Genomic DNA, 19,803 nt, shown 5'->3' on the forward strand with positions numbered 1-19,803 from the left:
TTCAGTCTTATCTGAGTTGAATTCTAAGGAATTGCCCTTAAGTCAAAAGGATACTGTGGACTTACATTGTTGAAAAAAAGATTAGGGCCCAGCTTGTCCATGGCAATGGTCAGCTGCACATTGTCTTCATTGTACTTGCATCTAATACCAAAGGATCGAATCAGATGTGCCAGCGGTTTGAAATAGATGTTAAAAAGTAGAGCTTAATGTTGGCCCTTGAGTTTCTCCTTGTTTTGTAACCTAAAGGTCTGACATAAATGGAGGCAGATAGGCTGCTTGGGTTCTTTCTTCCAGATGCCACTCAACTGCCTTCTCACCAGTCCAACTTCCTCCATTCTCGCGATCAAAAAATCAGGTGACACCATATCTGTCGGTATAGCTCTATCTGCTGATAGGCGCAGGCGGTCCAGGACTGACAAAAGTGCTGTTTCTATGCTGTGAGGTGATTAAAAGTCTGACTGAATTGGGTTGAGGGTCTGAGTTTTGTCCAGATAGGAGGAGAGCATTTGATTTAACTGTTTCTACAATATCCTTGTAGGATAAGTCAGGAGTGAGATTGGCCTTATGTGTTAGCTTGGGTAATTACCACAATCACAGCTATTTTCCATCTCAGGATTGCTATAGGTTCCTGAATGAGGTCCATTGAGTAAGCCTTTGTCCACAACTGTCTTTCGCGGTATGTCAATATGAATGTCACAATACAAGGAGAGTCGTCCTCACGTCAATACATGACACTAAAACCTCCCCCTTTGCTTAAATTTACAGATAGATAAACTTTGCCCTGATGAGAATCCCGACAGTTAATTTCCGGATTCGAAACGCGTCGGCGAATTAGAAAAGGACAATTTAAACCCAAGCTATTGCTGATGATAATATTGAGTTTTGAATTCACTCGCGTTCCTTTTTCTAATCTTTTCTAATCCTTTCTCTCATTCACCATGCTTTTGCTTTAACCAAATTTTGCACTGATACAAATATTATGTGTTGCACTCTGTACTTTGTTATACATGTTTTATGTCTCTATCTGTTGACCGCATTCAGGTCTATGTTTAAGTTTGACAATGTGTTGCAATGATTGATACAAACGTTGTGTAAAAACTGTCGTGTTTTACAGTTCTTTTCTGCTGATCATATGTTGTCTGCGACAAACTTTTGACAAATTATTAAGTTAATGGTAAAAATAAAAATACCGTGTTGAATACGACAAATAGCGTCTTCAAACGCCCTGATTTTTGGCTTCTATCAAATAGTGAGAGGCACACTTGTTTGTTCCCACAACTGTCTTTCAGCAAGTATCCCATCGGGTTTACCCTGCTTACCTCTTTAAGGAGCACTGATTTTCAGTTTGTTGCATTTTCAAGAGTAACTGGTTGCAGCATATGCTTCGTATTAAGTGTTTTGAAGATGGCAGGGCCTCGGTATAGGGGGCGTTTTGTGAAAATTATGAACATTCATGCTACATTTCAAAGACTGGAATGACATCTGTGTGTTCAACTGTTGAAAATAGCACATGATTAAGTGGTAATCAGGTTCTCAATATTCATGAAGTACCAGCAGATAAAATAATTTCATATATTCAGATAGCTATTTACAGTGAATGAGCAGATGGTGTACTATGCCTTCAGTTTCTTCCGTTGCATTCGCCAAATTTCGCAATGCACAGATGGAAATGATTTCTTTTCAGTTTCCTCTAAATTTCTTACCACTTGTGTGTCAACTCTCAGCTCATTTTTTTATTTCAATGCATGTTGACAGTCTTTGAACACCGACGATCCCATGCAATTCTAAATATATATTGACTTACATAGGTATGGAAATATCAGCACATGTCATAGGACATACAGATTTCTAATTGGTCCCTCAATGCTCTTCGACAGTTTTGATACTGTGTCCACCTTTTATTACAGGACACATCATCTAAATCAAATCACCTGCTTGATTGCTTTCTGTTGTTATAAATGTGTAGCTTTATATTGGATGATAACCCAATACATGTAATAAACATTCATAGCACATTAAGCTACATATAGCACAGCAATATTATATATATATATATATATATATATATATATATATATATATATATATATATATATATATCGAAAGAAACCCGACCGCCTCGAGCTGCGGTCACAAACAGGCGCAGACCTCCTCTCCTCTCCTCGAATGATTTAATACAATATCATCGACGCCATCACACCATTAAAGTGTCAGCAGTGCAGAATTTATTTCTGTTCATGTCAGAGCAAGTGCCCTCCCTGACGCGTTTCACTCCGCAGACGGAGCTTGGTCACATGAATATATATACTAGCAGCCAGTCCCGAAGTTGTCCGGGTATGAATTGCTGCCGGCCAGTAGTATATTGTTTTGTAGGATTTCGTTTTGATAGCATTTCTTATCTGTGGCAGGCCTGTGAAATGCTCCGATTCACAGTGCACTGCTGATGCACTTAAGATTGCGCGTTCAGTAGTGTGTGAACTAGAGTTTTCCTATTTTATTTTTCCTTGCAATTTTATATAGCGCGAACTCGACAACATGACTCGACAACATGGCATGAGCACAATTTACATTACAGAAGAACACATTCATTTGTGGTAGGCATGGGGAGACAAAGCGATTTACCTGGAATCACAGGATGTTGAGCTGATGCCGAGATTCGAATGTAGCTACCCAGCTCTAAATTTCGCAATTCTAGAACTTGTGGAGGGAGGTGTGTCTAAAAGTGTATGTCGGTGCTGGCCATCAATGAGAGAGACCTGTGCATTTTTCAAATGGGTGGTGAAAAAATATGACTATGTTGAAGGAGATGTGGGCCGCCGTGCCACCAATGTACTTACCAGGGGAGGGTAAACACCCATTATTCCGCAACTTTCTTTCCACATACCATCACTCCGCATACTTTCATTACGCAAGTACCATGACTCTGCAATGCCATTATAACGCATGGCATTACATTTTATATGCTTTTACCACGCATACATTTACAACGAAATTCGTTGTAAATGCATGAATGGTAAAAGCATGTTTTTTTAGAATGTTTGGATAAGGTAAGTATGGGTATAGGGGTATATGTTTTGCGGTACTGAGGTATATGTTTTGGGGTGTTTGGTTATTTTAAGGGTTCAGATATAGTTTTGGGTTATGGGGTACAGGGGTAGTGTAAGGGTTTCGGGATAGGTATGGGTTTTGGGGTACAGGGGTATTTTTAGGGTTCAGGGCTAGGTTTGGGTTTTGGGGTATTTTTAGGATTCAGGGGTAGGTTTGGGTTTTGGGGTGCAGGGGTATTTTAAGGGTTCAGGGCTAGGTTTGGGTTTTGGGGTACAGGGGCATTTTTAGGGTTCAGGGCTATGTTTGGGTTTTGGGGTACAGGGGTATTTTAGAGTTCAGGGGTAGGTTTGGATTTTGAGGTACAGGGTTATTTTTAGGGTTCAGGGCTAGGTTTGGGTTTTGGGGTACAGGGGAATTTTCAGGGTTCAGGGGTAGGTTTGGGTTTGGGGATACAGGGGTATTTTAAGGGTTCAGTGCTAGGTATGGGTTTTGGGGTACAGGGGTATTTTAGAGTTCAGGGGTAGGTTTGGGTTTTGGGGTACCATGGTATTTTAGGGTTCAGGGGTAGGTTTGGGTTTTGAGGTACAGGGGTATTTATAGGGTTCAGGGCTAGGTTTGGGTTTTGGGGTACAGGGGTACTTTTAGGGTTCAGGGATAGGTTTGGATTTTGGGGTACAAGGTATATTTATAGGGTTATGGTGGGTTAGTGTTTAAAGGTGTTGGGGTAATTTAAGGAGTAAGGGTGGGTTATAATTATGGGGTGCAGAGGTATTTAAAGGGAGCAGGGTGGGATTAGCACACCATATGAGACATGGCATGAAGGGCGGAACGTACCACACGCCCCCAGCGTTTGTCATGCCCCCAGCACACGCCCACAGCACAACGCAGACACGCCCACAAGGGACTACTTTGCTGGCACGGTTATTTTACCTTTTAAATGTATATGGTGGGCGTCTGCATAGTCTATGTCCTTCTGCTGCAACTGCCCTTTCCAACTCTGTATTGGGTGTTGTGATTGGTGCTGTGGTTCCTGAGATTACTCGCCTCAAAGGTTGGTCTCTCTCTTTATTATATTAGTATGGATATATATATATATATACTAGCTGCCCGTCCCGACCTTGTCCAGGAGCAATTAGGCTTCAGGGCCCTCGCCCGCCCCTGCCCCGACATTGTCCGTGGGTCCGTGGAGTAGCAGCCCGCCCCGACCTTGACTTCAGAGTCCCCGCCCGCCCCGACATTGTCCATGGGTCCCCCAGAGCCTTACCTCATCCGCCGCACCTCCCCGCGCTCCTGAGTTCACCGGTCTGCCGCTCCTCACCGCTCCTCCCCGCCTGTCTGCCGCTTCTCACCGCTCCTCCCAGCCTGTCCACCGCTCCTCCTCGCCTGACCGCCGCTCCTCCCCGTGCTCATGTCCGCTGCTCCTCCTCGTGCTCCGGGAGCAATTAGGCTTCAGGGCCCCCGGCCGCCCCTGCCCCCGCCCGCCTTGACATTGTCCGTGGGTCCCCCGGAGTAGCAGCCCGTCGCGACCTTGGCTTCAGGGCCCCCGCCCGCCCCGACATTGTCTGTGGGTCCCCCGGAGCCTTACCTCATCCGCCGCACCTCTCCGCGCTCCTGAGTTCACCGGTCCGCCGCTCCTCCCCGCCTGTCCGCCGCTTCTCACTGCTCCTCCCAGCCTGTCCACCGCTCCTCCCCGCCTGTCCGCCGCTCCTCCCCGCGCTCATGTCCGCCACTCCTCCTTGCGCTCCTGGACGCCGCTTCTCCCTGCGCTCCTGATGTCAGCACTCACGTCGCGGCCGGCGCTACTTCCATGGGACTACTATTTTTTTCTCGTAAATTTTTTAAATAACTTATATTTTTGTAATTTATATAGCCTATGTCCATCTGCACACCCTGACAATTACAACGATGTATCGGGTGTGTGGATTGGCGCTGTGGTTCCCGAGTTTACCCGCCTCAAAGGTTCAAAGTTCTTCCTTTTTAATGGTAGTATAGATATTTTGACCAGCAACCTGTTAAAAATTGCACTCCCGAACACAGGAACTTTTTCTTGAACCTTATTTATTTAAGCATGATAGAAACCGCCACCATCACCCACCAACGTTTCAAACAAGAGATGTTCTTTTGTCACGGTCCTAACTATAACTACCTACTGGCGACCGCCAGTAGGTAATATATATATATGCTGGTGTCTATGGAGCAATAAACTTACCTTGAAAGGATTTTGGAGCGTTGCTGTGTTCTGTTCCTACGTTGTGGGACCGGCGTCAAGAGCCGGTCGGTGGGAGTAGTGACATTCAGTCCTCCATATATATATATATGGAGGACTGAATGTCAGTCCTCCATATATATATATATGGAGGACTGAATGTCACTATATTGAAGATGTTTTTATTGATCTAGAAACGCATCACTTTCATTACACTGCCTATCAGTCTAACATCAAGGTGTGTATACATTTACTTTTCTTAAACCCACATCTACTTTTCTTGTTGATGTTGTGGTAGTCACTAAAGTAGGTGCGATGCTGTGTCGTGACACATCTCATGCAATATAATGACACAACAACCGCTTGGAACAGCAATACTACACATGGGACAGTGATACTATGGGCACCCACCATAGCATACTATACATAGTACTGTAGCATAGCAGAAGGAAATACACGTGCAGCAATACTATACAAATTATTAACAATGCTGCACAAAGATCAAGAGCATTATTTATGCACACCAAGGTGCCGAGTGCCACTGTCATTTAGAATAGTTCAGAAATTAAATAAGTAAATAAAGAGCAAAAAGTACTTTTTCTTGGGTATTTGGCATGCATATTTTACTTATTCACTTTTCAAAAATGCAGAGACACATGAAAAGACACAGGTGTGTAGATTTCTGTATCCAGTGATGTCAGGGTTGTTGAAAGTGAAATACTGTATCTTCTTTCTTTCTGAGGTGGAAGCCAGCAGTACTCTGGAAGATGTGAGCAGGTCCTTACTGGAGGTCAGTGGTGAAGAAGAGGAGGGGGAACAGAAGCGAAAGGATGCAGCAACTTATCTGTTCAATGCTGTGAACAGTGTGCTGGAGGCCAGTGCTCAAAACACAACTGAGAGCTCCATTGGCCAAGACACAGCACAGGTGAGATGAAGTAATCAGATAATCTTGGTGATGGCACTGTACTGATGGGGGAGGGGGGTTAAAGAGGAGACAACCTGCATTTCTGAGCCGAGTATAAGCCATTGGCTGCAGACCAACTTTGAACAAATGTAAAACTCAAGGCACAGTGCGTGTAGGCTGGTGTCAAGGAATTGTCATAAATTTGTCACATTGTAAAGATTTATAATTATACCATGGCAATGATCTTGCCACAATCCAAGTGCTCTGCTTCCATAATTCCCCAATTGTTAGACTTTTCAAATTCCATAATAGGGCTAGAGGGATATCCGGTCGCAGACTCCACCATTCTGTTATCCAATTTTAGATCTGTTTTGCTACAGGTTTTGTGTCAGAACTGCCAGGGGACATTGAAGCTTTGAAAGATGCATGTCAATGACTTAGAACTGAGTGGATGAAATGCAATATATCTAGATCAAATCGGCAGGTTTGCACTTTCACTTGTTAGTTTTTAATATGACATTATTTCCTGATGTCAGTCTCAGATCCTGACAGGCCGGCTGGCATAAAGTAGCAGAGTTTGCCGTGGAACACTGAAGGTCATTTTATTACAGCACTCTTGGCAGGAGCCACAATTGCAGGGTCTAAAACGAATAGTAAACAGGAAGAAAAATACATTGAACATGGAATTTCCTATTGTCTCAGTTAACATTTTGAAAATGTCCATTATGTGTCAAATAGCGAGGTAAATTTCTGAAAGTTCCTAGCCAACACATTTTGCAGTTTTCCAAAATGCCCAAGTTATTCCAAAGGCTTGTTAATGTCATCATCGAGTGACAGTAAGGAAGATGGATGTGCGATAGTGATGTCAGTCATAGACCGACGTGCGCATGTAAGATTGGCCGCTTGCAAAGATGAAACCAAATCTACAAAGAATCACCACATAAAGCAACAAAGGTCATGTGGCCATTGTCCCAAAATTATGCTCACGTTGAATGGTTTCCCAACAAATTTTATTATAGACAATTGTATGACGAAAAACATCATGCCAGCAGAAAAGTACAAAGAACTGTCTCTGATACAACATCTCACACTTTCGAGAACAAAGGTGTACACCTGGGTAGCTTTTAAACCCTGCGAAGCAAGAGGTCCATTGTAGCCACCATGCAGCACGAGAAAACAACAGTACAAGTGCCAATTCTTGTCCTTCCAGTTACGTTGTCAAGTGCATGCTTATTTAACTTTGATACAACTGATGACATGGGACTGATCTCTGTTAATTACAACTTGAATGCCCATTCTGAAATAGTTAGTCAATTCACGGCACAGTTACATGGACTTAGGAAACTTAAGACAATGAAGGTGCAGCTTCACATAAATTAAGCTATTCGCCCTGTTGCACAGCGACACCATTGAGAAGCTTTTCACTTACAGGACGCCATTGAGAAAGAGCTAGAAACACTATTAAAGCATGACACCATCGAACACTCTAATGGTCCGACAAAGTGGGTTTCACCCATTGTAGTGGCGCCAAAAAGGGCAGAGGAGGTTTAGTGCACATTTGTGTTGATTTGTGTTGATTTGCGACAGGCAACCAAAGCAATCAAAAGACAAACACATCCAGGTACACACAGCGAACATGATCATGCAGCTGAATGGAGCCAATGTTTTCTCCCGCCTTGAATTGAACAAAGACTACCATTAACCTGACCTGGAAGAAAACTATAGGTACATTACTACTTTTTCAACTCATGTTGATTTTTTCAGTTTTGGTGTGTCGTGCGCTGCAGAAATCTTTCAAGATGTCTTCCGTCGAATAATTCAGCCTACCCTACATGACTTTAACTAAAGTGATGATATACCAGAGTTTAGGGCTACATGAAAGCAAGAGATAAAGCACTCAGGCAAGTATAATGCCTGCTTGCTGATGCAGGTCTCACACTAAATGCAAAGAAGAATAAAAACAGACTTACATTCTTTGGACATATTTGCTCTAAAAGGGATTGACTCCTGACCCTGAAAAGCTATAAGCATTGTTATCTGCTTGCCTCCCGAAGATGTGACCATGGTGTGATCCTTCTTAGGCATGGCCAGATGCTGCTATAGGTACATTTGTGATTTTGCCACTTTGAGTTCCCCTCTGAGAGGCCTAACAAAGCAAGATGTTTCATTTTAGTGGTCATCTGAATATGACCGAAGTTAAAAAAAAAAAAGAACATGCGATTGAAAATGCAACTGAAGTTGCTTACGTTGATCCAAAATTGCATGCACAGATTGTGGTAGATGCAAGCCTGGTGGGGTTGGGTGCAATCCTTGCCCAACACATTGGAGAGCCCAATGCTCAGAGACAGATTGTGGCCTATGCTCGGCGGATCCTATCTCAGAGTGAAAGTGCCTATTCTCAACCTGAGAAAAAAAGCTTAGGTGTAGTATGGGCATGTGAACACTTCCATATGCTACTGTACAGAGATCACCATCTTTGGAAATTTGAAAGCCAAGATCCCCTATTGCACTGAGAGGTGGAGGTGCATCAGCAGAAATTTGATTACACTAACATGCACAAACCAGGGTAGGTTCAAAACCCGCAGACTACTTTTCATGGGTGCCGCTACAGGATCATAGTAAAACGTCCAAAGCGGCTGAGACCTACATCGACTTCATAGTAAAGTCAAGTGCGCCTGCAGCTCTAGATTTCTATTGAACAGATTGTTGTGACAGCTACTAATACTGACAAAGACATGGTTAAGCTCAAAGAAATCATCACAACGCAATCATGGAGAAAACATACTTGACCTCTTACAGATGATGTTGAGTACCAGAAATTCAAAAATGTCCGGGAAGCCCTTTCTGTTACACATGATGGTGTCATACTAAGAGGGCCAAGAATAGTTATCGCAGAAAGCCTGGGACAACAAGTTATTGAAATGGCACATGAAAGAAATTGTGGCATTGCTGCAACTAAAACAGCCCTCATGGATCGAGTGTGGTTCCTGAGCCTTGATCAATGGGTGAAAGGCAGATCAAGGGTTGTTATCTGTGCAGCTGTCTATCTCCCAAAATGGCTCAACGCCCACTAAGCATGTCTGATCTTCCTAGAAGATTGAGGTTGACTTCTTCTGACCCCACAAGAAATGGTCATCATCTCATGGTAGTTGTTGATGAGTACTCACATGTGTCTCTAATGAAAGGCTTATCATCAACCACACAAGACAGAGTCATGGAGAGGCTGGACGACATTTTCACAACATGGGGTGTTCCCTCCATTCTCAAATCTGACAACTGTCCCACCTTCGTTCGTAGAGAGTTCAAAGATTTTCTTAATAGCTTAAACATCAAACATCAGAAAAGTACACCTCTCTAGCCATAGGCAAATGGTGTTGTTGAACTATTTATGAGTACTTTGAAAATGGTGGTTCAGTGTGCTGCTCTGAAAGGTATGAATCTCAAGTCAGCTTGGTGCCCAGTCCTCGGTGCCTACCATTCCACTCTTCACTACGCAACAGGAGAAAGTCCTACCACCTTGCTGTGTGGGAGAGCTCTTGGAACAAAGGTACCACAATGGACCACCAGTCGATCAATAGACCCTGATGAGATTCCTGTCACAGACACCTCTCGCAAATGCAAAATTAAGGCTTACGTTGAAAAGTGCCAATAAGCGCTGATGCGCTCAAGATTCGGTTTTCGAAAAAGGAGACCAAGTTCTTGTCAAGCATAAGCTGACACACAAGACTAACGCGCTCAGTTTGATGCTGAACCACTAAGAGTTGTGGCGAGCAAAGGACATATGGTAACTGCCCAATGACCTGAAAAATCCAGATACTCGTCACACTTTAAGCCTGCTCCTCAATGTTCGTCACCTCCAGACCTCATGATGTGAGGCAAGTCCATCTGAGTCCCAAGTCAAGCATCCAACTCTGCTTCAGAGATGCCAGATGAAGGTGCCCCTCCTCTATCATGTACAACTAGATCTCAAAGACTGGTACAAGCACCTCGAAGACTCATCGAGAAGTTATAATGTGTATACTTTTTATTGAACGAAGGGGGAGATGTTGTTTCATGTGTTTGTATGTATGCGGCCTCTAGCGGTCCTCGGCAGATTCCTTACAAGTATTACATTATCTATTAGGTTTGACTTGGTATGGTTAATACAGTTTGTGATGCAGTATGCTCAGTTAACTGTTGCATGCTGAAGAATAAAGAAGTGCGAACCAGAGCTTTGTGTGTGGCATGGTCTGATACATGCTCCCGGGCTGGGGACGGTGTCACAGATATGACTGATTGATCTGCTTGCAAAGGAGAAGGCATACTCATTGGGAGGCCATGGGCAAGGTCTGGTCCAATCGCAAGAGCGCAAAGTATATAGTAGAGGTATCCGGTCTCTTTTAGTCTCCCCCAGATGCTGTAGTCATCATCGGCCCATTAGATGCCTCCTGCTGTTGCCTCCAGTGGCACCATCAGCAGGAATATGACAGCTCCCTTTCTGAGAATAAATCCACCATTAAAGAGGATCCACCCATAGTGCCTCATTCTTGGGGAAAAAGTGTTAGGAAATAGCAGCACTAAGGACAACCAATCAGAAAAACCTTTTCACTTTCCTTTCAAAAGAAAAGAGATGCTTGCCATTGCAACAATAGGACAAAAACATAGAGACTTAGATCACCTAACGAGCAACAATGTTGGGTCTCTTGACTAACATGTTGCCCACAAGTTACGTAGTGAATACCACTGAACTACAGGTTATAGAAGAGGGAGCCCTTACTGCTAACTCTGAAGGATGGATATTATGCCACCTCTTGTGTATTGGCACTAATTATCCATGCAAAGGAAGGGACTCTAGGTTCAAAAAGTTCATATATTCAAAAGCGTTCATTAATTTCAATTATCAAGCTGCAAATTCCAGGTAGAAATGTCAAAACAACTTAAATAGAATTTAAATATTTAATAAGGCATTGTGTGTAGCCTATTCACATAAGAGGCAATGTGTAAAGCAGTTGTGCATATGAGGATAAAGTAATACAGTGAAAACAACCTAAAAAGACCCCACAATGAGGTATGAAAATAGTATCTCTTTTACTCTTCAAATCAAGATATAAATGATAAGAATCCAATGAAAGCATCTCAAGTTATGAATACTTCAAGAATGTACAATGCTGAAAGAACCCGTGCACTTTCAGTAGGGTCTTTATTGTTACGCTGGGTAATGATAGCGATATATGCCGTGAATCTGGAAAAGACTTTCTCCCCGGGTCATGGTGAATCAATGCTTCCAAAGTTATTACTGTTAAAATTCAATGTCAAGCTTGCGGGAAACTGATCTACTCACTTTGTTCAAGGCCGCCGGCAAGAGAGCTGGTGGGTGGCTGGACCCTCATAAGTCCCGGGGTGCACCATACCTTTCCTGTGGGATTGCAGCGGTGCCGTCGGCCTAGGGTTCAGGACTCACATTGCTGGAGTCTCCCCTTGCTGGATACAATGCCTTGATTGGAGTCACAGAAGGCAGGCACCTGTATTTTCTTGATTCATGCAAAGTGCGCCAAGTCTCACTTGGCTGCCTTCGGGTGCTGCGGCTTCGGCAAAGTCAATAAAAACAATAGGCTGTGCTTGAGCAGGCAGATATAGCAGCTCTTGATCGGTGCCCAAATGCATCTCCTGACACTTTGTGAAGGCTCAGGACTGGTTGAGGGCAAGTCAGGCAGAGTCAGACTGCGAATTAGCAAAGCCTAGCAGTGGTCGTTTGTGCGAATGAAATCTTTGATGGCCCTGAGATTTCCTGACCAGGGGGCAAGCCAAAAAAGCCCATGGAGTTACTTAGGTTGCAAAAGGTTGTAGAGAACAGGTCCAGTCCTCACCGCCCAGGCCAGAGGCTGCAGGCCAACACAGCAGAGCAGGCATCAAAGTCGCAGTCCCTCCTGTAGTCCAGCAATCAGTAGACTGCAGGCCAACACAGCAAAATAGTTAGCAAAATGGCAATCCCTCCCGTAGCACCGCTCCTCTTATTAGCAGAGTCTCCTTAGGACCCCAAAGGGAACTAGTGAGAAGGGGTCATAGACCCAATACTTATACCCAAATGTGTCCTTGGAGTGGAGGTGACTACAAAGCAAAGCCTTTGTGGTGTACAAGTCTCCTCGTATTCCAACTGTGTCTGCCAGCCTATTTGTGGGGGGATAAGTCATTTTTTGTGTGAGGCCAGGCCAATACCTATTCAGCTTCTCCCCTCCCTCTTGTCCAGGATGACCGACGGTATGCAGATGAATGTAGATGCTGATGAGTGTCCTGTGCTTGTGGCTGCCTAGAGGGAATGCATGAAGTGGAGCTTTCACCGCACCCCAGAAGTGTATTGGAGATATGCTATAAGGCACATAAGAGAGCTAAAAGAGAGCAGAGAAATATACACTTTCTAAAAGTGGCATTTCTAGATTAGTAATACCAGATCTAACTTTCCCACTAAAGAGGATTTGTCATTGCCAATCCAATTATTTCAAACAAAAAGCAGCGACTCTGAAATCAGGAATTACACTTAAAAGGGTTATTTAAGGAATTCCCAATGTTAACCTATAATAGGAGCTGGCCCCATAGTAGTTAAAACAAACTTGGGTGGTTGTTACTACTAGGACATGGAAAACAAAAAGGTCCATGCCATACCTTTTACTTACACAGCGCCCTGCCCTTAGATATACCTAGAGCCTACGTTAGGGGTGACTGATATGTAACACAAGGGGAGTTTATGACTTGGCAAGTAGCTGGAAATGGCTATTTGAGGTGGCAGGCCTGAGTCAGTTTTGAGAGGCTACTTCTGTGGGTGGCACAATCAGTGCTGCAGGCTGTCTAAAAGCATTTGGTTTAAAGGCCCCGGGTATATGGTATACTACTTTACTAGGGACGTATAAGTGAACCAAACATACCACTCATGGGTAAACAAATTGTCATCACATTTTAGATAAGAGCACATGCACTTTAGCACTGGTCAATGGTGGAAAAGTGCTCACAATCCTAAAGCCAGAGAAAACAAAGTCAAAAACAGGAGTTCAGAAAGCAAAATGTCAGGGGAACCACACCAAAAGATGTCAGGTCTAAAATCTAGCATGCTGCAGTTCCTGTAATTAATTGGCACAGGCTAGGACCCAAAACAGAACGAGCGTCCACCAATCCTTACTCTAATAAATTTAGGGAATCTAGAAGGAACTAGGAAGATCTCAGGTTACCTGGTAGGGTGATATTGCAGGAGCGTGGCCTTCAGTATTAAAACTGTTTGTTTGGGTAACGATTTCAGCAGATAGTACATTCAATACAATCTACTGATCAATCACATAAATGCAGCTATCATAATAAAAGCATTCACAGAGGGCACAACTTTAAAATAACAGCACCACCACAGTTAAATGAGGATGCATGTGACACTTAACTCAAACTTTGCTCACCTGTCCCCCTCACTCCTCAATCTGCAATGTCACTCAAGCAAGCCCATCACTAACCATACATTCATTCGTCCCACTCTGCACTTACATCCGCACCTAAATTCATATGACCACCTCACTCACCCTGCAGTCACTCCTTTCACATCACTCTCACACTGATGCATTACTCACTGTGCACTCACATGCGCACTCTTGCCACCCACACAGGGCAGAAGGATAATGTGCCTGCTACAAAGAGCATGTACCATGCAGATCAAAGAACTGAATCTGAGTAAACTATTAGTAGGGCTATAAAAAAAATGAAATGTTTGTCAGAAAGGTGCTATAGAGAATGAGGTGCACTGTTGGTGAGTGGTAGTGAGGGAATTCATGGAGAAGGAGGAAATGGGGGACGTGGTGCCAAAAATACTATTGCACTGTGTGCGACCATTGCTATGGCCATACCTGGCTGAGAGTGTTAGCCCCCCCTGCATATTTCAGGGGGCCCCTGGATAGAGACAGCTCTGTTGTTTTTGACCTGATTGCCTGGAATAATTTCCAAACCAAATACCATATTATTTCCATTTCTTTTGAATGTGATTAATATGGGAGAGTCTTACTATTTACAGAGAAATGTGTTTGTTTCATGCAACAACCATAAAAAAGTTTTCTTACATCAAAACGTGCCCTCACAAATGAGAAATTGGAGGATTTCACAGATATTATTTGCTGTAAAATTAGTGGATGTGGAGCACAGCCTGAGAATGGCAATAGAAAAAATCCATCCACAGATTGACCATCTCTGTGGCGAAAAATAGGCACACCTGTCACATTAATGTTGTTGGTGTTATTATCAATCTAGGTCTTGTGTAAAATAAAGCATCCTAGTAAAAAGTATTTGGCACATTTTATCTTGGAAAATTGTTTTTGAGCTTTGTAAAAAGCCTCTGTCATTTAACCACACCCACTCAAAATCCTGCAGTTTACTAAACACTCTTATTGTGTTGAACATTGTTTGTCAGATATGGCCTGGGATATGCGGGTGGCAGTCGAATATGTAGTGTGCAAGGTTCCAGAAATTTCTGTCAGGTGGTGGGGGGACCCGACATATACAAAAATTCAAATGATGGGGCTCATCCTACTAAAGTTTGAAGACCTCTGACTTAGAGGCAAATGCTGGACCCTGGTCCAAATGGAAGGTTCCACATGCAAAAATTCCCACAAATACACGCAAATCCCTTACAACAGTGCTGGAATCAGCACTGCGTTGCAGCCACAACCGCACAAAGCACGTGCACAAATCAACTGCAACTAGGATGTACTTATACGCAGTATCAGAAGAGAAAGGACCACTGTGATCTAAATAAACACCCACAAGTGGTTTATTAGATATGTACAACTGTGTTTGGGGCGGACGTGAAGCAGTAGAAGGTTTAATCTGCTACCAAATGTCACAGTGAAGGACATACTCACGCATCTGTTTGTACAAACCCCGCCAACAGTAACGTTGTTGGAGAAGATTTACAGTAGCTGATACGCCGGCATGCGATGAGGCCATCCCAACGTGGGATGCTGTCATCAGCCTGTGGTCCGCGTTGGGAATCAACCTGTCACCAATGTCGTTAATTCTCACATAAAAAACTTTATCAGGACTTAAATGATAAGAGTATTTAGAAGGGAAACCTCTATGGTAAATACCTCCCTTCTCTGTTGCGGCAATAGCTGCCAAGATATCATCATCAATCTTACTTTTGGAGCTTATAACTGCTGCTACTGCGTATGTTGCAACTGCTGTCTTAGCGGCTTCATCCGAAAGACAATTGCCAACAGCGTGAACTTCGACATGCTGGTGACCCAGAGTATGAATTACAAACACGAGTGGCAGCCGTTCTTTAAGCTCAGCCACTCGAACCCAGATCATTTTATGTTTTATTGTGCGACCTTTGGAGTCACAATAATCATTTTGAGTCCAAAAGCGTAGATTGTCATTGTATGATTGAATACAGTAGTAAGAGTCACTTACAATAAGAGTAGTCACACTGAAATCTGCGTACTCCAATGCAAGCATCAGAGCACAAAGCTAAGCCTATTGGGAAGTACAGCCCCCTAATGTCTGTGTATGCATGACATCGGACTTGAATTCACCATCCACCATAGTACCAACCACAATTGCGCAGGCCAAAGAATATGCGTGCTTTGAGCCTGTAGCCGCTTGCGCGCTTCCGTCAGTGTAAACGATACTACGGAAATCCTCAAGTGGGTGCATTGTCAGAGGAGCCGGATGAACAAATTCATACTACAAGAACTCCTGAGACTGCAGAGAGGAATCAAAAATGAACGTGACATCCGGGGATGTCAAGGACGTGGACCATTGTATCCACCGCGGGTGCAAAGCTTTCAAATTTGGTACACTCGCTTTCGTCACTGCCTCTAAGGCAGGATACGGAGTCACAACAAAAATGCTTTTTCCCTGCGACAGTGCACGTTCCTTAAGAATCGCCATTTGCACTGCTGGCAAAACTTTCTCCACAGTGAAAAACTGCAACTCAGCCGAAGTGTACAAGTGTGACTTGTAAGCGATAGGGACTGTGTCACCCTCATTAAAAGTGAGGTACGTGAAACCCACCGCCCATTGCACGATTCTTATCACCAGGTTGGTGTGGTTTTCACGAGTCAACAAGAATTTAGAAGATCAGCCTGCAAAGATTGCAAGATAGCTGAATGTTCAGGCAGCCAGCACGATTTGGCGAAAGTAAGTTATATCAAGGCGTAAAGAGGCTTGATGCGCTGGCCATATTCGGGAATGTGGGTAATTTATGCCCAAAATTCAAAAATCCCAGTAAAGATTGTAGTTTTTTCAGTGTTGTGGGAGCACGCAAAAGTGTGCATTTCTCCAGAAAGTGAGGTGCTAAACCTCCACCTTCATTGTTGAGCTCGTAGTGAACACTGTGAACTCTGCAATGTGACTTTTTGCAAAGTAAAATTTATAGCCAAAATCCACAAAACTGCAAATTATGCGGTCTACATGGCACAGATACGGCCATAATTCGTCGTCTGTGAGATAGGTGACATCCACATACGAACATGCATCTGCGTCGAGTCCCTCCAAGAGAAAGACTATGCAGGTGGCAAAGATGCCAGGACTGTTCTTATAACCAATAGCCAAAGTACAAAATTGGCATTGTTTGCCACCACTGGTAAAAGCTGTCCATTGACTACTAAGAGGGGACGGATTGTGGGCGAGAAAACCATTGGATATGTCATGTGTGGTTTGAACCTTTTGCGCACGAGACTATCCACAAGAGCTGAACTGTGAGTATTCTGTACCACACATGTATGACAATGGGAGTTTAAGTGGCAGTAATCCAATACAAAAAGGTACAAGCCATCCGGCTTGGTCACAGTAAAAATAGGGTTATTCATCGGAGACACAGACGTTTCAATTACACCTTGATATTCCAATTGTTCAAGGATTTCTGCAATGGAAACTTTCGCTTTTTGCCGCATGGGGTATTGGGGTTGAGGCTGTGGCATTGACCGCAAAGGAATCTTATGTCAGGGGGAAGATTTGTCCCACCCACAGTGAGTACGGTACAAAGCCGGCGCCAGTGCCTTAGTCCAATCTTTTGCAAAATGCAGCGCCTGCTCTTTCGGCACTGTGTGCGCAAAACTAAGGAGGATTACCTCCTCCCCTTGCGAAGCAGCTAAGACAAAGGGTGGGGGCCAGAATCTCAGTTGGCTCACATCTGCCACTTGTTGCGTCTAAAAACGTTGTCTCTTATTTACTCATGTTGTGGACTGGTATGAGGGTATAACGAAAGAGTGTTCTCACTTCCGACCATTCCTGAGTTGGTACTAAGTCGCATGCTCTAGGTTGTCTAATCATATGTTACTTTGCTATAGGACAAAGAGCTAATGTGACACTGATGCTAGCTGGTTGGGGTTTTTCTAGGTACTGAAGTTAGTTTCTGGTACACCACAATTCACTGATGTCCTGGGTCTCTGTGCACAGTTCTGTGTATGAGCAGGATCCTTGAAACATGGTGCACCTAACATAGTGGTCTTATTGTGAGACTCTCGAGTAGTGCTTTTATCAGTCCACGACCCCCTCACTATTGTTTCCGGTTGACAGTGGTGACGGATAAACCTACCTATAGTTATATAGGTCTTTTCAAGCTTGATATTTTAAAACGGTTTTCTATTGAATTACTACCCAGTCGTGCTTCATTATATTGCATTGTACTTATCTTTCTCTGTGTCAATATGGCTGCAGTTGAAATCCCAGTACACAGTCGCTTCATTTGCAGGATTTCAACGTCTCTTTGGAAGGCATGGCAGTGGTTTTTGTTGTATCTGCTGAAGCAGCGTACCCATTTGAGCTATTTTACTCATGGGTCACGTTTCCTGCAGTTGATGCTAATAATAATGTGTTTCATACTTACACTGCGACTGCCGTGCCTGCAGATACGCTCCATATAGGACACAGGAAGTTCCGATTTCTGTTTGGCAGCACATCGTTTGGTTTAATGGCGCTCTCCCCCACACTTTGACGTTGGTCAGAATGGGACCGTTGTCAATTGCAGGCGCTTCTTGGCCTGTTTTAGCTAGTTATACCCCGCACCCTAATACGGCGCATTGTGCAACTGTTGAATTGAGGCCCCTTTATGCCTCTTCAGTGTCAGTAAAAAGGGGTCTGGTTTATTATATTTCCCGCAACTTCCAGGGTGGGGCCCGGGCGGTGCACTTCTTTGTTTTGGTTTGCCTTATTTTTGACACATAGACATGCAGCTCTCTCTATTTCCAATATTTCCACTCTTTCACCAGAGTATCTACTTAGATAGTTTTTCCAAGGTTCGTATCATTCGACTATTTTATTCACTTTAGAACTAGGCCTAAAATACCCACATTTTAGCTACTAAAATAACCAGGTAACATTACAATAAAATTCAGGGAATATCTAACAGGTACTGTGTGAGGAATAACAACCGTAATCCTTATGCATTGTTTGCCTGACTGTGAAACTAAGTCACAGGATTATGACTAATAATGACCTCTCTAGCAGTTAGTGACTGAGCAATTTTCCTTGATTAAGCAATAGTCCATGTACTTCAGTGGATCTCAACTGCACAGTGTTGCACCTTCATTGATCTTTTGCACATAGGTCACCTTCATCTGGAGAGGGATGACTATGCAACTGACAAATTTGAGGGTGTTGCTGTTTAATGATATTTAGTTATGTGTTGTGTTTTTAATACTTACAACTTAATAATAAATGTGTACTTTACAAATCTGATATGGATTGAATGATCCTTGTTTAATGCCTGTTGACTTAATGTGGGTCATTATGACAAAAGCAAGTGACAAACTACAGAATTATCTTTTAAGAAATTGTTTTTGTGAATATTTGTAATCATATGGCATTCATTTCTCTCTAAAATCTGAACTTTAGGCTGTAACTAGCGAGCATTGCTGCTTTATAAAAAAAAAAGGCGGTCTTTAAACGTTTGCAAGATTGATAGTGCCACATCAACATATTCCCTACATTCAGAACACAGAGGAAACTCCCCAAAAATGTTTGAGTGCCAATACTAGTTAATACAATGCCAGATGTATTTTTGTTCATTGCATTGTTGGAGCTTATTGTTATTTACACACCAGTCCAATGTTTCACCTAATATAACACCGGAGCATTCCTAACGTTTGGAAATTCTAAGATTACCATCCATTGCTTAACATTTAATTGTGTACCCATCTGTAAATGTTAATTTGGTTGTGAAGCATTTTTATCGAGGACCCAATGGCAATATTTTTCGTGCTGGCATTCTCAACATTTATATTTAAGGTCTTCAATTTTCTCAAGGGCCTAGCTTTTCTGGACAGTATATCTATGCCAGGGACTGTCTGGGACTATGTCGGGAACACAGTCGAACTTGGGCAAGGAAGTTGGCATAAAACATACACAGAAAGAGGAATACAGCGCTGCCCAGGATCACAATGGAAATCAGAGGGGATAAAGGGTCCAAAGGTGAAGCCCGTACAAGCAAATAAGATGGCAAAGACTCAAAGGAGGGGCACTCAAGAGGCAGTTTAGCATTCAGAATAACTACACCCAGGATCGCCGTCCAAGACACTTATATATAAAACAACATTACAAATAAAGGGAATGTGGGGTAAAGCACTCAGGAGCTCCACACTGTAAGACTGAAGCTCAGGAAGTTCCTCACCCACAATTGCTCTTACAGATACTGACTGCA

At 43.3% G+C, this 19,803-nt stretch overlaps 1 protein-coding gene across 1 annotated transcript in view; it reads left to right on the plus strand.

Moving 5' to 3' along the window:
- LOC147673997 (polycystin-1-like protein 2) overlaps positions 1–19,803 on the plus strand; it is a 915,503-nt gene that overhangs the window by 397,182 nt on the left and 498,518 nt on the right. The window contains exon 18 of the mRNA XM_086945086.1: positions 5,997–6,179. Within this exon, the coding sequence (XP_086801212.1) occupies positions 5,997–6,179 (183 nt within the window). The remainder of the gene's footprint in view (positions 1–5,996; positions 6,180–19,803) is intronic.

The sequence above is a fragment of the Lissotriton vulgaris genome, chromosome 12 (assembly GCF_964263255.1).
Source record: "Lissotriton vulgaris chromosome 12, aLisVul1.2, whole genome shotgun sequence".
NCBI classification, from domain to species: Eukaryota; Metazoa; Chordata; class Amphibia; order Caudata; family Salamandridae; genus Lissotriton; species Lissotriton vulgaris.